This window comes from Rhinopithecus roxellana, chromosome 15 (assembly GCF_007565055.1).
Source record: "Rhinopithecus roxellana isolate Shanxi Qingling chromosome 15, ASM756505v1, whole genome shotgun sequence".
Taxonomy (NCBI): domain Eukaryota; kingdom Metazoa; phylum Chordata; class Mammalia; order Primates; family Cercopithecidae; genus Rhinopithecus; species Rhinopithecus roxellana.
In genome coordinates this window covers 47896330-47919261 of record NC_044563.1, presented here as the reverse complement: position 1 = coordinate 47919261, position 22932 = coordinate 47896330, and the positions used below count along the sequence as shown (strand labels likewise).

The window sequence follows — 22932 nt, the reverse complement described above, 5'->3', positions numbered from 1 at the left end:
GTCCAGGTTTTATCCCGCTGTTTCAGAAGTGAGTCTAACCTCAGGGGACAGAATTTTGAGAGTGAACTGTTCTAAATTTTCTTTAGCCAATTGCAGGAAATTGCTAAATTATACTCTACTGGCTTGATAGAATGAGCACTACCACCAAAGTTGTCCTTAGGAGATGCAGTGGTAGCAGCAGAATGGGTTAGGGTGTGGTTAGATCAAGGTAGGATGGTGGTTCTTAATCTAGCTGCACATTAAAATCATTTGGGAAACCTAAAAAAAATAAATAAAATGAAGCATGATCCCTGCCCCAGAAATCCTGATTTGATTATTCAGGGCTGACTGAGGATTGGGTATTCACAGTGTTCAAGAGCTTACCTTGAGATTCAAACATATAACCCAAAATCAAGAATCAGAGATGTTGATAAAACCAGTGAAAGGAATTTAACTTTAGGACATCAAAATCTATGTATGAATCCACTTTTACAATTTACTAGTTATGTCATGTTGGAAATCCCTTTGTCATCTCTGAGTTCTAACTTTCTCTTCTGAAAAATAAGAATAACAGTAATGACTGTCCTAACTACCTCTCAAAGATGGTGGTTAAGAATAAATGAGGTGTTGTAGGCAAAAGATCTTTTCAAGATGAAAGCAATGTGTTGTGGGTAGGAAAGAGACATGTTCAGAGAGTTACAGGTCTTGGTTCTAAGATATCTAAGATTGGTATAACCAATGAATGTGCTTTAACATCCCATTCATTATTCAGATAATTTCTACATATTCGCAATGTCTTCAATTTGATTTTCTTATTGATACTTGGATGAAATCAGGCAATTTTGTAAATTTACCAAAAACAGCAATAATTTCAGTCATCATAACTAATACTCATTCAGAAACTTGCATTGTTTCTACTCATATTTCCTAAAAGTATTTGATGTCTTTACTATAGGATACTTATTTTCAAATAAAAATAAGAGATGCTCACACATAGCACATCCCGAGTATATTCCACTAAACACTAGTTTTAGGTGATTTGTTAAGTATTACTCTAAGAAGAAGATTCCATGATAAAACAGATATGTTAATCAAAATCAAATCGCTTACTTGACGGCAGGACTTCATAGAATTTTTGATATGCTAAAATCCATTGAGAATCTACAAGAGGATTGGGATACAAGTTGCAGAATTTAGCAAATGTATTTGGCCACAGAGTCTATTCATGTGACACAGAAAAGAGAACAATATTTTAAAGCATACTTTTGGAAATACCAATCTAATATAATGCTACTATGGTATAGAGGCCAAAATAGAAGACCAAAGATGGATGTGACTTGCCCAAGACAGATTAGGTAAAATCAGTGCTAGGTGCCTGTGACTGAAATCCAGCTTTCTCATCTGAGTCCAAGGTCTTTCCACTTGACTTCAATGTCTCTGTTACTTTTCCTGTCACTTACTACTTCCCTTTAAGGAAAGAAAACACAAGAACTAATTCTCTGTAAAAGGTATAAAAGTTCTCTCACTGACAACTTTTTTCTTTAAATGTCAAGCAGGGTTTATGGAAAGAAGAGGCTAAGATTTTAAACCTTAAATTACAATGTGCCGAGGGGCTTTAACAACTAATAACTAATGCTATCCCTGCAGAGAAGACAATCGAATTATCCTGGATTCAACATTTCCGGTTTATGTTGAAAAGGGGGAAGAAGTTAACACTTTTCTAATATATTGGGCTACGTATATCACCTTGGAAGTGCTTAATAAAGCCAATATGTGAAAATATATGAAAGAATTTAAAAATCTGTTATGCTGTTAAACTCTGACTACCACTGAATTTCAAGGCCAAGAGAATCTATTTTGTCTGAGACGACAAAACTAAACCACTGGTACAATCCACAAAATCTGATGTCACTCTCACTTTACCATTTAAAAAACAAAACAAATTCTAGAGAACAATAAATTCTAAGTAGCCAAGGAAATTTTCAAAAATATAATTTTGCTAAAAAGAACATATACCATGTATTTGGGTTGACCCATCAAACATCAGAGTGGTCTGACATTATAGTCATCTTATTTAAAATACCAAGAGGCTTATTGCAAAGGTGACAGACAGAATAACTGTTTCTTAAAGTAGAATATTTGCAAAGGTCAGATGCTATACTATTACGTGGAATTTTTAAAGTGGGAAATAAGATTGTAAGGAATCTAAAGAAATTTTGTAATAAGTGTAATCTATTTACAGAAGATAAATGAATGTGTGATAAAATTTACTGGAAGGGAGAGAAAAGGTCTAAAGCATCCTAAAAAACTAAGAAGTGGAAAAGTGGAAAGACATAGCTCTTTCAAACATATGTGGAAGAGGAATTAGTCTTCACCTTCTTGTTTTCAAGGGACAGAGCTATGAATAAAGGGGGACATATATAGAAAAATATATTTTAACAGAATTTTAAGGAAAACATTTTAATGATACTTATTACCTAATAAACAGCTTTTGGGAGGTATTACACCCTTAAAGGGGGTTCTATGGGAGCTCAGAGACTACTTCACAAGCTTGCTTTTCTGATGTACCAAGCAAGAGTTGATAAAAGATGGCCTTTAAGATAGATATGTTAAATTCGGAGATATAAGAAGAATTTCAGGGAGAAAAAGTACCCAATATAGATGGTATGATTCAGGTGATGCCCAACATTATAGCTATTTTGCTTGAGAAACTAGAAGAGTTATTGTTATTACTAACTCTTTAAAAAATGACTGTGCTCTCAGTAGAGGGCAGTTGCTAGGAAACTTCCTGAATTGTGAGTATTCAGCCATGAAAATCTAAAGAAATTAATGGAGTTTTATTTTAGACCAGTTTACTTACAGAACTCCGAGTGAATAATATATGGTGGAATTTTTCCTAAGAAGTGACAGAAGGAAGTGGTACAAATTGCTTTAGAAAGAATAGCATATTTAGAGAAAAATATGCAGAGTATGGTACAGCTGGTACATCATAGAATCTAAATCATTTGTACTTCCTTTGTGGGAGGAGAGTAGAAGAGGGGGAAGATACAAAGAATATGAATGTAGGATAGTAAAGGGAAGAGGAGGTGGAAAGGAATGACAGAAAGAGAGCATTAATAAATATTTTTGGGTTGAAGCAAGATAATTGTTTCTGTAGGGTGGCTTCAGTGATTTTGTCTTTATTCTCCTTTTCAGGGTTATTTTGCTTGCAAAGTATAAAATGAATCATTTTCTTTCATTTCCAGTTTCAACTTGGAAGTACTAATTACGTCTTCCTTACATAAGAGAGGAGAGACCTATTACTGTTGAAGGTTCTTTAAAAAAGCAAAACAAAACTATGCTTTAAAACTCAAAACAGTTAAGGATTATGTCACAGCTATTTTTGAAATCATTATATCTACAATGAATATCAACAAAATGGTAATAAAAAATAGTGTAGTACCTGGAAAATCCTTTGACAGAATTATTTGGAGCAAGTTTTTTTTGTTTTTTTTTGTTTTTTTTTTTAATTTGGAAATAAAACAAAAAAAACCTAAACAGAACTTCAAGAAACAAGCACATAGCATTTACCATGATTGTACAATAGCAGTAAATGAAAAAATACCGGAAGATCTGCCTACAATCAAACTCTTATGGAACGATGAGTCAAAGGTCAAACCAGTAACTATCTAAGACAGTCATTACTTGAGAATGAAATGGTCCTCTTCATTTTTCTATGTAGCACTATGTAGAATATGGTTATCACAATTTATTCTATTCCCAAGACAACATTTCAAGCAATAAAGTTTATATTCCAGAGAGAAGTTGTTCAGGTCTTGTACCCTAATAACAACCTTACTTGTCCAGAAGATAGAACAATATCATAAGAACAAACTTTTACATCAAAAACAAACAAGCAAACGAACAAAACAAAATTCAGAATTTCTTGAGCATGAAAGTGGTAGTGGCTTCAGGTGGTAAAGCAGCCCAAAACTCTTAAATTTAACTTTGACTGAAGTCATTAATGGTATATTTTTTGCCCATCCAGTTTTCTCATGACAGAGTTCCTTCCTGAATAGGGGCTACTGCCTGGGACACAGTAGGTGGAGAGCACATACTTGTTAAAAAAGTAATTAATGAATGACAATAATGAATAAAGGAAGAAAGGAAAGAACTGAATGACAAATTTAAGGAAACTACTGAAAACATGTTGTACAACAGGCAGTATAGCTTGGTGGTAATGAGTGGTCCTAGCCAGATTGCCTCAATTTGAAACCCAGTTTTGTCCATTATTAAACATATGATCATGGGCAAGTCAGAAAACCTGTCTACATCTCAGTTCTTTTTTGCTTATATAAAATGTGTTGCTGTTAGAAATACGTTACATTACAAAAAAGCCCTTTATAAAAGAACATGGAACTTAGTAAATGCCAGGTCAATGTTAGCTATCAAGATTATTACAAAGATCTTATCTAACACAAAGCTTATTGAACACAAAGGTCATTGGCAACTATGAAATTAGACCACTGCGATTAAACATAGCTCTCTAAAGCCGAGGGAAAGTAGGCACAATAAATATAAAATTTGGAGGTTCAACTCCAAAACTTGCACAGGTCATAAAAATTAATCTTCTGTTGAGATTGGGGGCTGATCCTCCCCAGAGACTTCTCACAAAATTGTTGGAGATAATGGCTCCTTGCAGACATAGATTAGAAGTCCTGTTTTACAAGGGTAGACATGTGACTAGACAGATACGCTAATCTTACTTGAGAGCTACCTACTATTAATTTTCAATATTCGATTATTATCCTGTAGATTTTGGCATACAACAGTAAATGGACATAAGGCAGTTTTATTAACACAGTCCCAAATGCTTTGTTGCTTATAATTGCCTTAATTTTGCTTTAGGTTATCATATAACTCCATGGTTCAGAAAGACTGGCTGTGTGTCAATGTCAATCACTGCCTAGGACTCCTGAAGCATGTGAGAAGCTGGCAAATGAAATAGCTATAACCCTAAGGGGGAGGAAAGGAAGAGATCCATTTACACATGTAGCAGAACTCAGATTATAAATTCTTGGAAGTCAGGTGCTGTGTCTATTCTGGTTGCACAAAGGACCATGGATATACGCTTATCAGTAAGCCAGGTGCTGTTTCTGTTGTTATACAAACCCTACCTCTCCAGCAGTCTATAAATAGCAGTTGCTCTCCCTAATAGGAGACTCATTATATTGGAAGGACAACAGATAATCCCTATACCATGTGTATCTAAGAAAATTAATGAAAATTTAAATTTGTTTTGAAAATGTCAACAAAATAGATACATTGTACATATACTTTTGAGATCTCTTACTCATAAATCTGCTGTCTCTTCTTTTCAATTTTTGTCCGAGGTCTAAATTGTAGACCCCTCACAAATTCATATGCTGAAGCCCTAACCCCCCCATGACTATTTGAGGATAGGTTCTATAGGAGATAATTAAGGTTAAATGAATTAAAGATGGTGCTGGAATCCAATAGGACTGGGCCTTATAAGAGGTGGCCTTAAGAGAAAGAGAGCGAGAACTCTCTCTGCACAAATACCTAGGGAAGGCCATGTGAGGACACAGTGAGAAGGTGGCCACCTGCAAGTCAGGAAGAGAGCCCTCACCAAAAACCTAATTGGTTGGAACCTTGGACTATATAGTCTCCAGAATTGTGAGAAAATAAATTTCTGCTGTTTTAAGTCACCCACCCTGTGGTATTTTGTGATGGCAGCCTGAACAGACAAAGACAGTCTTACACTGGAAAACAAGAGCTTTATAAATACACACACAGTTTTGCTGGAGTCACACTCACCATCAGTAGTCTATCTCCTACTTGCAACCTTCCATCTTTTTGTGCAGCTCCTCCATCTATAATTTTAGTTACATAAATGCTGTTGTCTCCAGGAATGTGTTGGTTCCCCACACCTCCTGCAATACTGAAGCCTAAACCTATAAGAAAGGAACAGAAAATGGAAAGCCTTGTTTTGTTGTTGTAGTTGTTTTTAGAAAATGCAGTTAGCCACATTTTAACAGTTTTTAAAAATGAATCTTCAACTTATTGTAACAGCAATAAATAACACTAAAAATTGTATTTCAATCTAGTTTGTTATTTAAACATTTGAAGGGTTGTTGATTAATGCAAATGAGGCAGATTTTGAAGTCAACCCCATGTAAGTAGTTTTGTTCTATTTCCAGACTGTATGCCTAACCGCTTTCCTCAGCTATCCTGTTTATAGGGGTAACTGGTTAGAGCAGGGATCAGGTGAAGTATGTGGAGGAGTCCTAGGTGAGCCAGGAAAAAGACAAATTTAGTCCTGCTCATTGTTGGTCTAGGGGCTCATCTTCATTGCTGTTGTTACTCTAGCATAGAGAACAGAAGTACTACCAATCATTTGGGCAGAGACCTGGATACTCTTGATATTTCAAGATGAAAAATAGAATTGTTCAAAAATTGCACAAATTCTGAGACAAGAGCCATGAATAAGTTACACTGTTTAAATATATGTAATAATTTCAGAGAGAAGATAAGAAAAAGAAGCTAGATGCTTGCTTTTCATGTTTTCTTCTCTTGCCACCTTGTCATATTTTATATTTTCTAGCATTTATTGTTATTAACTGATTGATTATGAGGCTAGTCACACAAAAAAGTGAATTATTCCAGTATACAGTCTAAAAAATAAAAAAACTTCTTTAAAAATATTCTATTAGAAAATAAAGAATAAAAAGAATGCTAAAAAATTGATTAATAAACAAATTAATTTATGTTTTGAGACAGTCTTGCTCTGTTGCCCAGGCTGGAGTGCAGTGGTATGATCTCGGCTCACTGCAACCTATGCCTCCCAGCTTCAAGTGGTTCTCCTGCCTCAGCCTCCTTAGTAGCTGGGATTACAGGCACATGCCACCATGTCTGACTACTTTTTAAAATTTTTAGTAGAGACTAAAAATGTTGGCCAGGCTGGTCTTGAACCCCTGACCTCAGCTGATCCACCTACCTCGGCCTCCCAAAGTGCTGGAATTACAGGCATGAGCCACCATGTCTGGCCAAAAACTTTAAAATGTATACTTAGACTATTATTTTTATAACATGGCAGAATATCAAATCATTTTAAACATTGTGATTGCCTCTTTTAAAAGATGATTTTCACTGTACTATGGCTTATACAATTTTAACTTACATTAAACTATGAAGCAATAACAATAGAGGACAGTCACACACTGCGTAACAATGTTTTGATCAATGATAGATTACACATATGATGATGGGCCCAAAAGATTATAATGGAGCTGAGAAATGGCTATTGCCAAGTGACATCATAGTCATTGTAATATCATAGCATATTGATTACTCATGTGTTTGTGGTGATGTGGTGTAAAGGAACCTACTGCACTTCTAGTCATATATATAAAAGTATAGCATATACAATTGTAAAGAATAAATAATACTTGATAATGATAATAAATAACTATGTTCTTGGTTTATGTATTTACTACACTATGCTTTTTATTGTTATATTTGAGTGTACCCCTCTCCTTATTAAAAAATATTAATTGTAGAAAAGCCTCAAGCAGCTCTTTCAGGAGGTATCCTAGAAGAAGGCATTATTATTACAGGAGATGACAGATCCATGCTGTAACATTTTGCATGGTATTGCTCCTGAACATCTTCCAGTTGGACAAGATGTGAAGGTAGAAGACAATGATATTGATGATCCTGACCCTGGGTAGACCTAGGCTAATGTATGTGTGTGTGTCTTCATTTTTAACAAAAAGTTTAACGTGTAAAAAAAAAAAAAAAAGAAAAGCTTATAGAATAAGAATAAAAAAAAGAAAATACTTTGTATAGCTGTACAATGTGTTTGTTTTAAGCTAAGTGTTATTACAAAAGAGTCAAAAAGTTAAAAAATAAAAAGTTCATAAAGTAAAAAAGTTATGGTAAGCTAAGATTAATTTATTATTGAAGCTTTTTAAAAATAAATTTAGTCTAGCCTAAGTGTACAGTGTTCTTCAAGTCTACAGTAGTGTACAATAAAGTACTAGGACTTCACATTCACTTATTACTCATGCACTGATTAACCCAGAGCAATATCCAGTCCTATAGGTTCCATTTATGGTTAAATGCCCTGTACAGGTGTACCATTGTTTACCTTTTATTTTTTACTGCACTTTTTCTATGTTTAGGTATGTTAAGTTACATAAATAGTTATCATTGTTTTGCAATTGCCTACAGTACTCAGTACAGTAACATGGTATACAGGATTGTATCCTAGGAACCACAGGCCATACTATAGAGCCTAGGCTTGTAGTAGTCTACTTGTTTCAGTTCGCATAAGTACGCTCTATTATGTTCCCGTAACAATGATGATGTTGTCTAATGGTGTATTTCTCAGAATGGATGCCCATTGTTAAATGACGCATGAATGTATTTTAAAAAATTATTATGAGATCATTTTAAAGGAATAATAGACTCCATAAAGGTATGACAATTTTTTTTTTTTTTTTTGAGATGGAGTCTTGCTCTGTCACCCAGGCTGGAGTGCAGTGGTGCAATCTCGGCTCACTGCAAGCTCCGCCTCCAGGGTTCACGCCATTCTCCTGCCTCAGCCTCCCCAGCAGCTGGGACAACAGGCGAACACCACCACGCCCGGCTACTTTTTTTTTGTATTTTTAGTAGAGACGGGGTTTCACCGTGTTAGCCAGGATGGTCTCGATCTCCTAACCTCGTGATCTGGTCGCCTCCGCCTCCCAAAGTGCTGGGATTACAGGCGTGAGCCACCGCACCTGGCCAGGTACAAGGATTTTAAAAATCCGTTTCAGAGTATGTTTGAATGCTCATTCAGTACCATACTTGCCGCATACATTTTCATTGCATTTTACAATCATAAGATAATTAACATGCAAATTACTCAAGAAGATAGATATTGATCAAAGGTCTTTTGACTAAAGACATAATTTCTATAGCTTACTTGGCTTAAGACTTTTTTTTAAAAAACCACACACCTAGTAGAATAATAAAGCTATCATTAAAATATTTGACATTTTATAAAAACAATAATAAAAAATACTTAAAAATATTAACTCTACTTCACTATACTTTTATTGAATAAATATTGGGTAAAGTTATATGCCCTTAAGACAGCAAAAATAGTTAATTGGAAAATGATGGCATAGTAAATTATAAAGCAACATCTCTGGAATTATATTTGAAATGCAAAGATTGTTAAATTAACCATAATAGTTGTTAAAAATAAATGGAAAATTGATTTAAATTGATAGGGCAATTAAAGCAAGTGTTATCTAATTTCCTTGTGATGTGGGTAATTATTTTTATTGATGCTTTGCCACCCCATGGAACCATGAATATATTTGTTTGCCTCAGATTTACAATTTGTTTATTAAGCAAATTATAACCAAAGAGTAAAATACCCCATATTGGCTTTTCCTATAAAATTTAAAATACATATCAGCTCATGTTTCCCAAAACTGTTACTTTATTATATATGAATATAGGGAAGTTTAAAAAATATATTTACAAAAGTTTCTTAGCCACATACTAAGATCAATCTACCACATTTATAAAAGTACAGAGGTTATTCCAAACTCTGAAAGGAGAAGGTTAAAACAAATTCAGAGACTCCAGTTTACATCCATGATGCCAGCAGTAAATGCCAGGGTCTTAGCTACAGAAGAGCTATAGAAATAAATTAGCACCATAAAGACGGTTAAGTCCAACAAAGACAGCAAGTATGTAGTTGATATTTGAAGTTGAATACTGCACAAAGACAATGAAATCACTATGGATACTATAGATAGGTAGGTAGGTAGGTAGATAGATAGATAGATAGATAAAAATTGAGTAACATTTTTTCTTCAGATTAGGTTCATGTACTTCTTTTTAACTAGTGACTCTGTTGAAGGTGAAGCAAAGTATTTTTAGTAAATGTCCCTCTCAGAGCCAGAGCATGTTTCTGAATGTACACAACTAGTAATTTTTCCAATTTCCCTTACTTTGATGTAACATGCATGTGTTTAAAAACAATGAAAATTTATTTAACAATTAACCATATTCTAAATATTCAAGATGATAAATAAATCTGTAGTTTATGTCTACATTGAGAATATATGTTTATTTACAGGTGGAAGTATCCATCTGTGCTATAAGATTGCATCTATCCTCATTCATTTATTCATTCACACATCCATTCTTTCAATAAGCATCTCCTGAGTACATACTGTTCATTGTATTACCAGCTGCTATAGAGCATGGCCAAAGTAAATGTAAAGAATTTTTTTCCATTTTTAATTTTTAGTTGTTATGGATACATAATATATGTAAATAAGGTACACATGATAATTTGATACAAGTATACAGTGTGTAATGATCAAATAAGGATAATTGGGATATCCATCACCTTAAACATTTATTATTTCTTAGAGTTAGGAACATTTTAATTCTGCTGTTAGTTATTTTGAAATATATAATACATTATTATTAACTGCAGCCACCCTATTGCACTACTGAACACTAGAAAGATCTATTTCTTTTATCTAACTGTATGATTTTTATCCATTGACCAGAAACGCTATAATAATAATGACCCAAAAGTGAGTTCATATGGGTGAGTGTAGTTGAAACATGTCTGAAGCAATGTTCTAAGACCAAATAATGCAATTAATTTTTGGATAGCTATTCTATGAAGACAAATGTGGGCTAGGACCACTGAGCAATAAGACCAAACACAAATTACCTGGGTGTTTCTTGCATAGACTCTGTTAAAGCAGGGGCAGGCTGTCTACCTTATAAGACCTAGACAGGCTAAGGCATGCCATGACTTATGCCCCTGTCCCCCATCCCTGTTACTAATTTCACATCTCTTCCCTTCAGTAGCTAATTTTTCCCTCCTTCATTCCATTCAAAACATACTTACATCATTGATATTTCTTTTTTTTTTCCCCCCCCCTTTAACTTTTATTTTAAGTTCTGGGGTACGTGTGCAATATGTCCAGATTTGTCACATTGGTAAGTGTGTGCCATGGTGGTTTGCTGCAAAGATCAACCCATCAATGTGATATTAAGCCCAGCATCCATTAGCTCCTCTTCCTGATGCTCTCCCTCCCCGCTTCCCTCCCCCTGACAAGCCCCAGTGTGTGTTATTTCCCCCATGTGTCCATGTGTTCTCATCATTCAGCTCCCAGTTACAAGTGAGAACATGTGGTGTTTGGTTTTCTGTTCCTGTGTTAGTTTGCTGAGGATAATGGCTTCCAGCTCCATCCATGTCCTTATACAGGACATGATCTCATTCCTTTTTATGGCTACATAGTATTCCATGGTATATATGAACCACATTTTCTATATCCAGTCTATCATTGATTGGCATTTAGGCTGATTCCATGTCTTTGCTATTAGGAATAGTGTTGCAATGAAAATACATGTGTATTTATCTTTATAATAGAATGATTTATATTCCTTTGGATATATACCCAGTGATGGGATTGGTAGGCTGAATTTTTTTCCCCTAGGTTTTGAGGAATTGCCACACTCTCTTCCACAATAGTTGAACAAATTTATACTCCCATCAACAGTGTAAAAACATTCCTTTTTCTCCACAACCTCACCAGTATCTGGTTTTTTTTGTTTGTTTGTTTTTGTTTTTGACTTTTTAATAATAGCCATCTCACTGGTGTGAGATGATATCTCATCGTGGTCTTGATTTGCATTTCTCTAATGATTAGTGATGTTGAGTCTTTTTTCCGGTTTGTTGGCAGCATGGGTGTCTTCTTTTGAGAAGTGTGTTGATGTTCTTTACGTGCTTTTTAATGATGTTGTCTTTTTTTCTTGTACATTTGTTTAAGTTCCTTGTAGACTCTAGATATTAGACCTTTGTCAGATGACTAGATTATAAAATGTTTCTTCCATTCTGTAGGTTGTCTGGAACTCTGATGATAGTTTGTTTTGCTGTGCAGAAGCTCTTTAGTTTAATTAGATCCTGTTTGTCAATTTTTGCTTTCGTTGCAATTACTTTTGGCATTTTCGTTATCAACTCTTGCCTGTGCCTATGTTCTGAATGGTATTTCTTAGATTTTCTTCTAGGTTTATTATAGTTTTGGCTTTTATACTTATGTCTTAAATTCATCTTGAGTTAATTTTTGTACAAGGTATAAGGAAGGGGTCCAGCTTCAATTTTCTGCATATGGCTAGCTATGGATGCCTTCAGCTTTGTTCTTTTTGCTTAGGATTGTCTTGGCTATTCAGGTGCTTTTTTGGTTCCATAAGAATTTTAAAACAGTTTATTCTAATTTTGTGAAGAATGTGAATGATAGTTTGATGGGAATAGCATTGAATATATAAATTACTTTGGGCAGTATGGCCATTTTCATGATACTGATTCTTCCTATCCATGATGATGGAATGTTTTCCCATTTGTTTGTGTCATCTCTGATTTCCTTGAGCAATGGTTTGTAGTTCTCAAAGAGGTTCTTCACTTCTCTTGTTAGCTGTATTCCTACAGCCTTGATATTTCTAGAGTATTCAGACATAGTCATAGACTGTCAACTTAGGGTCTTTGCTACAGCTGTTCTGCTACATGGAATACACTTCTTTCAGAGTTTTGTTCAAGTATCAATTTCTATAGGAGCTGGAACCTAAGCTCCCTATTTAATGCTGTCCCCTGACTGTATATATTTTTTCCTTACCCTGCTCTAGTTTTCGTTTTCCCTTAGCACGTATTACCTTGTAATATACTATATAAATCATCTACATATTTTGTTTGTATGTTTTTTACGTTCTGTCTCCTTGATGAAAACGTAAGCTCTGTGATGACAGTTTTTTGGTCTATTTTGTACTATGCAAGTATAACAAAAGCAGGTACATACTTGCCTCTTAAATATGTATTAAATGAAAGAATGAATGAACTAATGAATATAAGAGGACAAGGAAAGTCCCATGTCTCTCAGAAAATCCCCCCTTAAAGATGAAATTAGTGGCTTTGAATGAGCAAAGGGGAGAAACAGTGAGCCATGGTAGGTGCAGTCAGTAACTGTATAAGGCATCACATTGCCTCAGGTAAACTTTGATGAGCTCTCCATCCTCAACCTCTCAGGGTTTATGGTAAGCACTGAGCAGGCAATGGGACAACAGCAGAGGCACCTTCACTTTCTGATTCTTTCGTCTTATAACTGTGCAAATTTGAGCTTCCATTTCTTTGTAATAAAGGAGTAAGTATATCTATATTCTATGGTGACTGGCAATAATAGATGCTTGATAAATAAAGTGCTCTCAATAAACTGTCAAGTTGTTGGGAAAACAGGACACTAACACTTTGGCATAATCTAACTGGTTTGGATGAGTTCTATATTGCTACTAGCATTATGTGAGGGGAGCATGACTTACTTCTTAGAGGAGAAGGAGAATAATTAACAGAAGTTTTAGCATTTGGACTGGGTCTTGATAGGTGAAGTTAGAACTGATAAAAGAAAATGCACATTTAAAACCAACATATCTTCGGATTCTAGGCTGGATAAATGACTAAAGAGTCAACCGTCCTGATTTATGTCACACAGGGCTAATAAAGTCCCACTTTACTGGGCTGAAAATTGAAGCAAAAATGCCTGGCAATCAAAACATGTACTTATGATACAGTAAGCCAGAGTAGTCCCTACTGAAATGAATACAATGAGTTCCGGACTCAAATCGGATGAAGATTTGTGTAAGGAAACTGAAAATAGCCAAAACACTGATTTTGGGGAAGTGATAGTTTTGTAACAACTAAAGAATTGGTTACCATTTTGAAAAGAAGTGTCCATGATAAAGAAATAGCTCTGGACCATCACATGATGACAAAGTAGTCGATTATAAAACAAAGTCAGTGAAAAGAGTTGGTAGTTCTCACCCCAAAATGCTGATTATAACACCACCTACTGTGGAATGTTGGGCTATTAAGAATAAGACTAAACATTACCGCATGTGGGTCATAAACAAAGCTGACAGAAAAATGTAAGTAATCATTTCACAAAAGGAAGTAAAATCAGTGAATATTTCAGTACTCTAGTAAAAGAAAAAGGCTTGCCAAATTTAAACACCTAATTGCTCAAGTAATTAAAAATGACCTGTTTGGCAATCACTTGATGCACATACAGAATTTCAGGATTACATCAATTATACAAAGCTGGGTTCATCTTTTCAATTTTCTTGCATATCTCCAAACAGTGATTCCTCATGTCAAACATAAGAAATGCAGGCATAAGCACAGGAAAGTCTGAACCTGATTAAAGTCTTATAACTGAAAGTTTTTCCACACAAAATCTTTTTCCCATCCTGTAAAAAGAGAACACCATGAACGGATCACAGTTCACTCTTTTCCCTTGCTGCCCGCCTACGCTGAGGAGGAGGTGTCAGTGAGAGGTGGGGCCTGAAGCAGAAACTTGGTAGCAGAGATTGATACTGTGCTGAAGCTCAGAATAAAGACTCAAATGCTTTGAAAAGTCATATGATTACAATGTACCCGAATATTCTTTGTGGGTGTAGAGAACTAAGCCCCATGATGTCTTATAATCATTCAATGAGTTGGTTCAATTTTATTTCATGTGACTTTCTTAGGAGAGGGCTCTGGGGTGTCGCTAAACAATTCAAAATTATTAAGCATAGTGGTCCTGTCAGAGTTTATTTAGGATCTGCTAGATAAGGTGTTTACTGCTTTACAGAAAGCACTAGTAGTTTTCTACACATTCTGTCTACATGGTTTTATTAAAGGAAACACAGAATGTATCTTGAACCCTGGCTGGCCCTGTCTGAGTTGCCCACACTCACAGGCAACTTAACTTATGAATGTGCATACATTTCAGCTAAACAACAACAAAAAAAACCATTCCCTGTAGGAACTGGTCTATACTGATAACACACTACTTGACATCTCTTCCTTTTTAGAAAGAAAACTTTGCTTTAACAAATACCAAAAAAAAAAAAAAAAAAAAAAAAAAAAGGCATCTTTTATTTTAATTTGAGAGAGTAGTTAATCACACTGGCCACTGCCAATATGGTTAATTAAAAGCCAAAGCTTTATCTTCTTACTCTTTGGATTCTCTCTGGATTCCAAAGACAAAATTTGAGGTTGAAAGAAGTGATTCTGTTTAAAATTTCTAATGCACTGACAAAGAGCATCTTCAATCATGCTTGAAGAATTGCTCACAGATCACCCAATTAACTTAATATAGCCACAGCCCAAAACTTTTTCTCCTACTACGTATCTTGTAATACCCACTCATACCTTTAGCACATTGCTTTAATGCCTATTTTATTCGAAAAATTCACATTTGTATACCTATCCTTTCTGCTTTCCCTTTGCTCAAAGGAAGAAACATTATTTTTCTTTTGTAAACTGAAATCTTCCCCTCCAATTTAGGGCTTTACTTCTTCCTTTTTTCCCCCTCCCTTTCTCTCTCTAGAATATTCAGTTCCTCAGCCTCAATGCTTTTCTTCTTTTATGGATTTGGCCATTCCTCTGTCTTGTCCTGAAAAGATCTCTTCGACTTGCCACAACCTCCTTACCATAATAACTGAAGATTTTAGACACTGATCTATAGTGCTACCTCTATTTCTATATTACAAACCATCCTTAATCCCATCCATCTGGCCCCATACACCACAATCTACTCACATGACATCTGTTATAGGTTGACTTATGTCCCCCAAAAAGATGTGCTGAAGTTCTAACTCCTGGTACCTGTGAATGTAATTAACCTTATTTGGAAAGAGGTTCTTTGCAGATGTAACTTAAGAAGATGAGGTTATACTGGATCAGGGTAGGATTAGGGTCCAATGATTGGTGCCCTTATAAGAAGAGGAAATTTGGACACAGAAACAAAAAATACACAGGGAGGAATTTATGTGGTAAGTGACACAGAGATTAGAATGATGAATCTATAAGCGAAGGGGCACCGAAGATTGTAAGCAACCACTAAAAGCTAGGGAAGAAGCATGGAACAAACTCTCCCATTTCTAAGTTGTACTCCAGTAGAACTAACTTTCTATGCCAGCCCTTCTTCCTCTATTTAACTCATTAAACACTTACTTATGTGTAGCAGCCTAAATATTGTTATTATATCAGTAAATTAGAGATCTATGTTTCTATCCTCATGCAGCTTATTTTCTACTACAGAGTAGGACAAGTATAAAAACCATGAAAATGCAGTAATGTGGTAAGTGCTTCTTTGAGAGGAATAGTGGCTATGGGAGCATATAGGTGGGCAGCCTACCTTGGGCCAGAGGGGATAATGTCAGAGAAGGATAACTGCAGGACATTATATGCAATCTGAGACCTGGAAGATAACAATGAACCAAGAAAATAACTGACTGGGGAGAGATCATCCCTGCAGAGGGAAACACATACTCGAAGACCCAGCATTGAGAGATACCATGGCTTAGTAGAGAAACTGAAAAAGGTTTAGGTGAAAGTAATAAGTAGTTTTAGGTGGAGTGCAGTCTCCACGAGGAAAAGAACCATGTCTGTAGTATCCATTGATGTACATTCAGCCTATCCAAGTATCCAATAAGTAAATAAATGAGGATAAGAGATCACTCCCTCCACTGAATTAGAAGAGGAGGAAAGGACGGTAGAGATGAACGCTAAGATTGTAGGTTAATTACAGAACCCTAAAGAAATCCTCATCTTCCGTTTACTCTGGTAACAAGAAAGGATAATCATCAACCAAGAATGAGGGAAGTAGTAAGGTCAGAGAATAAAGAAAGTGTAGATGTTTTGGAATAGCTATTAGGGAAAATGGACGACTTAATAGCTTAGAGAATTGCATAAAATGGCAAAGAGCTGTGTTGATTGTCTAGTGAGGATTTGGAGACTGGATTAATAATAGCACTGTTCTAGGTTTTTTTCTCCAATAATTCGCAGAACTCTGGATAAAAGCATGGAAAACAGGCAGTTAGATTGAATCACCTTACAGATTAATCTCTTATGTGCACTGATTTTTCCTTTTTAACAAAATTATATGATCCTAGAAAGCAGGGGTTGCACAAAATAGACTATGCTAGCACAGTGCTGACATATAGTAACTGTTCAATAAATATTTGCAGAAAGAATTAATGATTGAATTGTTCAAAGACCAAATGGTCACATCTCATAGGTATACTTTCAAATGTCAAGCATCCCACATTAAGAAAGCTATGTATGCTTTAGTTGATTGCTTTAGCTCAAAGGGAAAAAAGTGCATGTTGAGAATTTTTAAATGTGCCAACTACCGTATTGGGTGGTGAAGAATTAATGAAGAGTATGTCAGTCTCTTCTCTAAAGGAACACTAAAAATGACCAATGACAGACACAGTTATATTTCTTTTTTTTTTTAATTTTGATAATTTAATTGACAATGTTTTTCTTTTTTTAATTTTTTAAAATTTCATTATACTTTAAGTTCTAGGGTACATGTGCATAATGTGCAGGTTTGTTACATATGTATACTTGTGCCATGTTGGTGTGCTGCACCCATCAACTCGTCAGCATCCATCAATTCATCATTTATATCAGGTATAACTCCCAATGCAATCCCTCCCCCCTCCCCCCATGATAGGCCCTGGTGTGTGATGTTCCCCTTCCCGAGTCCAAGTGATCTCATTGTTCAATTCCCACCTATGAGTGAGAACATGTGGTGTTTGGTTTTCTGTTCTTGTGATAGTTTGCTAAGAATGATGGTTTCCAGCTGCATCCATGTCCCTACAAAGGACGCAAACTCATCCTTTTTTATGGCTGCATAGTATTCCATGATGTATATGTGCCACATTTTCTTAATCCAGTCTGTCACTGATAGACATTTGGGTTGATTCCAAGTCTTTGCTATTGTGAATAGTGCTGCAATAAACATACGTGTGCATGTGTCTTTATAGCAGCATGATTTATGGAGCTGTTCCTATTCCTCTATGGACTATTCTTAAACATTTTTATTGTTATTTAAAACTGAGACTTAAGGAAATAATGATTCTAGTTTGGGCTCTCTTATTAACCATGTGACACTGAGTTAGTTGGTTTGAGTTTTTTGTTGTTGTCAGCTCTCTCTTCTCTGAGTTAGATAGGAGGCCAGTGAACTTTAAGGTTTGCTTTGCTATTTACTGTATTCTGTGAAGTAAACCACACTTAATTAAGAACTGCATTTATCAGATCTTGTTTGGACTGAACATTTGAGTTGGCCTGAATTTTTAGGTTGACCATGTTCTATGCATAGTTTCTGAAATTTTTAGCTATCTTCACTGGTCTTACTAGTCAACAAATGCCTTTATCTCACTTTTAATGATACATCATTTTCTACATAAAATTAGAATGTAATTATTTATATGAAGCATTGATATTTAGAACATTTAACAGCTAATGAACACCAACTAACCACAATAGGTAGCTGCCATAAATAACTGCTGTGATATGCACAAATTTGTTGTAGGAATGTCTCATTCCTCCACGTTGGATAGTTACCACTTTGAAGGGTGAGAGGGAAATAACCCTTTTATTTTGTATGCCCAGGGGTTTTATGAACAAAGTAGATACTTGAAAACTAATTTTTTATTTTTATTTTAAAAGACAGGGGTCTATACTATGTTGTCCAGGCTGAACTTAAACTTCTGAGGTGAAGGGATTCCCCCAACCTCAGCCTCCCAAGTAACTGGTACTATAGGTGTGCACCACTGTACCCAGCTTCAAAACTAGTTTTTAAAATGAATTATTGAGCTAAATAAAGATCACTGTATCTTTTTTTCATAAGTATACTTTATCAAAGCATGCAAGAAAGGGATGGGGGTAAAATAATGTAGTGAGCTACTTCATTCATTCATTAAAACAACACTCAATTCCAGGCTATCTTAGTTTTCTAGGGCTGCAACAACAAAGTACTAAAAAGTAAGTGTCGTAACTAACAGAAATTTACTGTCTCAAAGTTCTGCAGGCTAGGAGACCAAGATCAAGGCATTAGCAGGGTTGAGTCCTCCTGGAAGCTATAAGAGTAAGTCTATTCCATAACCCTCTTCTGGATTCTGGTGATTTGCTGGCAATATTTGGCATCCCTTATCTTGTAGATGCATCATCCTGATCTCAGTCTTTATCTTCACATGAATTCTCCCTATGTGCATGTCTGTCTCTGTGTCCATTTTTTTTTTTTATAAAGACACTTGCATATTGCAACAGAGTCTACCCTTATGACCTTATCTTAACTTGACCATTAGCAAAGACCTTATTTCCAAATAAGGTCACATCCATAGGAACTGGGGGTTAAGACATCAACATCTTTTTTAGGGACACAATTCAACTCATAACACTGGCACTGGGAAACATAAATATGAACAGAACACAGTTCCTGTTGTCAAGGAGTTCACAGACCAAGGTGGAAAGAATTATAAATAAACAGCATATGTTAGTACATTGGAAGAAAATGAAGAAAGACAGGTTGTATCATACAAAACTTCTGAACTTCCAGGAGATAATGACAGTCAAGAGCAAGTCTACATGTAGAAATAGAGGCTCATGAGACTGCCATGTTAAAAAGTTTAGACCTTATATTAGTGGCAATGAGGAGGGAGACTGAAAAATTTTAACCATGAAAATGACTTGATCACATTTGGTCTCTCTCCATTTTCCTTATTAATGCTTGCTGTTGTTTTAAAAATACATCAAGCTATCCTAAGAAAAAAAGAACAAAACTGGAAGAATCACATTTCCTGACTTCAAATTATGCTACAGAGCTATAGCAACAAAAACAGCATGATACCGGCATAAAAACAGACACATAGAAAAAGGTAACAGAATAAAGAATCCAGAAACAAATCTATACATCTACAATCAACTCATTTTTGACAAAGGTGCCAAGAACATACAATGGGGAAAAAATAGTATCTTCAATAAATGGTGCTGGGAAAACTGGATATCCATATGCAGAAGAATGAAACTAGACCCCTAACTATCGCCATATACAAAAATCAAATCAAAATGGATTAAAGACTTAAATCTAAGACCTGAAACCATGAAACTACTATAACAAAACATTGGGGAAAATTTCCAGGACATTGGGTTTGGGCAAAAATTTCTTGAACAATACCCCACAGGCCCATACAACCAAAGCAGTTAATGGACTAACGGAATCACATCAAGTTAAAAGGCTTTTGATAGTAGAGGAAACAATCAACACAGTGAAGAAACAACACAGAGAATGGGAGAAAATATTTGTAAACTACCCATCTGACAAGGGATTAGTAACAAGAATATGTAGGGAACTCAAACAACTCTATAAGAAAAAACTCAATAATCGAATGAAAAGATGGGCAAAAGATCTGAATGGACATTTCTCAAAGGAAGACATACAGATGGCAAACAGATGTATGAAAGGTGCTCAACATCATTAATCATCAGAGAAAACATATTAAAGTTACAATGAAATATCATCTCACCCCAGTTAAAATGGCCTATATCCAAAAGAAAGGTAATGACAAATACTGGCTAGGATGTGGGAAAAAGGGAACCTTTGTACACTGTTGGTGAGATGTACGTTAGTACAACCACTATGGAGAACAGTTCGGACATTCCTCAGAAAACTAAAAATTGAGCCACTATATGATTCAACAACCCCACTTTTGGCTACCAAAAGAAAGCAAATCAGTATACTGAAGTGATATCTGCACTCTCATGTTTATTGCAGCACTGTTTACAATAGCTAAGATTTTGAAGCAAACTAAGTGTCCATCAACAGATGAATGGATACAGAAAATGTGGTACATATACACAATGGAGAACTATTCAGCCACAAAAAGAATGAGATCTAGTCATCTGCAACAATATGGGTGGAACTGGAGATCATTATGTTAAGTGAAATAAGCAAGACACAGAAAGACAAACATCTCATGTTCTCACTTAGTTGTAGGATCTAAAAATCAAATCAATTGAACTCATGGACATATAATAGAAAGTAAAGGATGGTTACTAGAGGCTGAGAAGTGTAGTAGGGAGTTTGGCAGGGGAAGTAGGGATGGTTAGTATGTACAAATAAATAGAAAGAACGAATAAGACCTACTATTTTATAGCCCAACAGGGCGAATAAAGTCAATAATAACTTAATATTTAAAAATAACAAAAAGAGTGTAATTGGATTGTTTGCAACTCAATGGATAAATGCTTGAGAAGATAGATACCCTACTCTTCATGACATGCTTACTTCACATTGCATGCCTGTATCAAAATATATCATGTACCCCTTAAATATATATAACTACTAGGTACCCACAAAAATTAGAAGTAAAAAAATTAAAAAATAAAAATACTTAAAGAGGCAAAAAACTATTATCAAACTATTAAAACTATTAAAAAACTATTATCAAACCTACTGCCTTATTTCTGACTATATATTTAAAAGCCTTTCATGCTCAATTCGGGCATTCTATTACTACACATTTCAAGTGACCATCATGGGCACTTTTAAGTGCCTAACACATTTTTCTTTCCACAAACTTCACAAAAAGAGCTGTCAAAAAATCATTCTAAATTCAACAATGCACATCAACTCATGCCTTATTTCTACTTCTTTCTTCATGATGGAAAATGTAGTCAGCCTTTAACTTGGCCTGATAAGAACTGTAAAGAGTATGCCAAATAAGGATGGGTGCAGTGGCTCACACCTGTAATCCTAGCATTTTGGGAGGCTGAGGTAGGTGGATCACTTGGGTTCGGGAGACCAACCTGGCCAATATGATGAAATATCATCGCTACTAAAAATACAAAAATGTAGCTGGGCATGGTGGTGCACACTTGTAGTCCCAGCTTCTCAGGAGTCTGAGGGATGAGAATTGCTTGAACCCAGGAGGCAGAAATTGCAGTGAGCTGAGATGGTGCCACTGCATTCCAGCCTGGGTGACAGATCAAGACTTCATCTCAAAAAAAAAAAAAAAAAAAAAAAAATATGCCAAATAGTCCCTCATACAAACAGGAAGCCCAAATTGTTTATCAGGAAAGAAGGGGTGACAATTTTAGATACTGAGAATATTGAAGTACTTGCCAAAAGTTAGATTTCAGGCTTTGGGAGGCCATGGCGGGTGAATCACTTGAGGTCAGGAATTCAAGACCAGCTTGGCCAACATGATGAAACTCTGTCTCTACTAAAAAAACAAAAAAATTAGCCGAGTGTGGTGGTATGCACCTCTAATCCCAGCTACTCAGGAGGCTAAAGCACGAAGATTCGCTTGAACCCAGGAGGCAGAGGTTGCAGTGAGCTGAGATCCCACCACTACTGCACTCCAGCCTGGGCAACAGAATGAGACTCCATCTCAAAAAAAAAAAAAAAAAAAAAAAGAAAAGAAAAGAAAAGAAAAAGAGAAAGAAAAAAGAGAGAGATTGATACCTGAAAAATTCTCCCACGTGCTTGAGATTGGGTCTACCCACCCAGCCACTTACCCCTCAGCTAGCATTTACCTGCATGTACCACCTGTGGGCCTGTAGATTGGCTAGCCCATCCCATCACAGCCATTGCCAATGCCAGTGTACACCATTCAGGATCTAGAGGGTTGTCCTACCACTATCACATCACTGCCATTGTCCATGTTATGCCAAGTTCCCAGGGGCCTAATAACCTGCCCACCTGCCTGGCTCACTGCTACCACTATTGGCACTGAATAGGTCAACTGGAGGCCCAAGAATTGGCCCACCTAGACCCCCTATCATTAACGTAACCATACACTATACTGGGGCTCAAGAACAGACATGCTAAGCTCACTGCTGCCACCACTGGGGCCCAAAGATTGGCCTGCTTGGCATCCCGGTTTCCAGTAGATCTTCACCATATCCTCCACTTATAACTGCACCATATGCCACCAAGGAAATCACAGATGCAAATAATGCTGTTTATAGCCAAAAGAAAAATCATACAAAGACTACACTATTGCACACACCAAGAATCAAAGACAAAGTGCCCTACATCACCCACA

The 22932-nt window shown here is 35.8% G+C and overlaps 1 protein-coding gene across 9 annotated transcripts in view; it reads right to left on the bottom strand.

Annotated features, from left to right (window-relative positions):
• Positions 1–22932, bottom strand: part of DLG2 (discs large MAGUK scaffold protein 2) — a 2272173-nt gene that overhangs the window by 544165 nt on the left and 1705076 nt on the right. For all 9 annotated transcript variants that reach the window (XM_030918836.1, XM_030918835.1, XM_030918840.1 and 6 more), the window contains one exon: positions 5797–5933. In XM_030918836.1, the coding sequence (XP_030774696.1) occupies positions 5797–5933 (137 nt within the window). The remainder of the gene's footprint in view (positions 1–5796; positions 5934–22932) is intronic.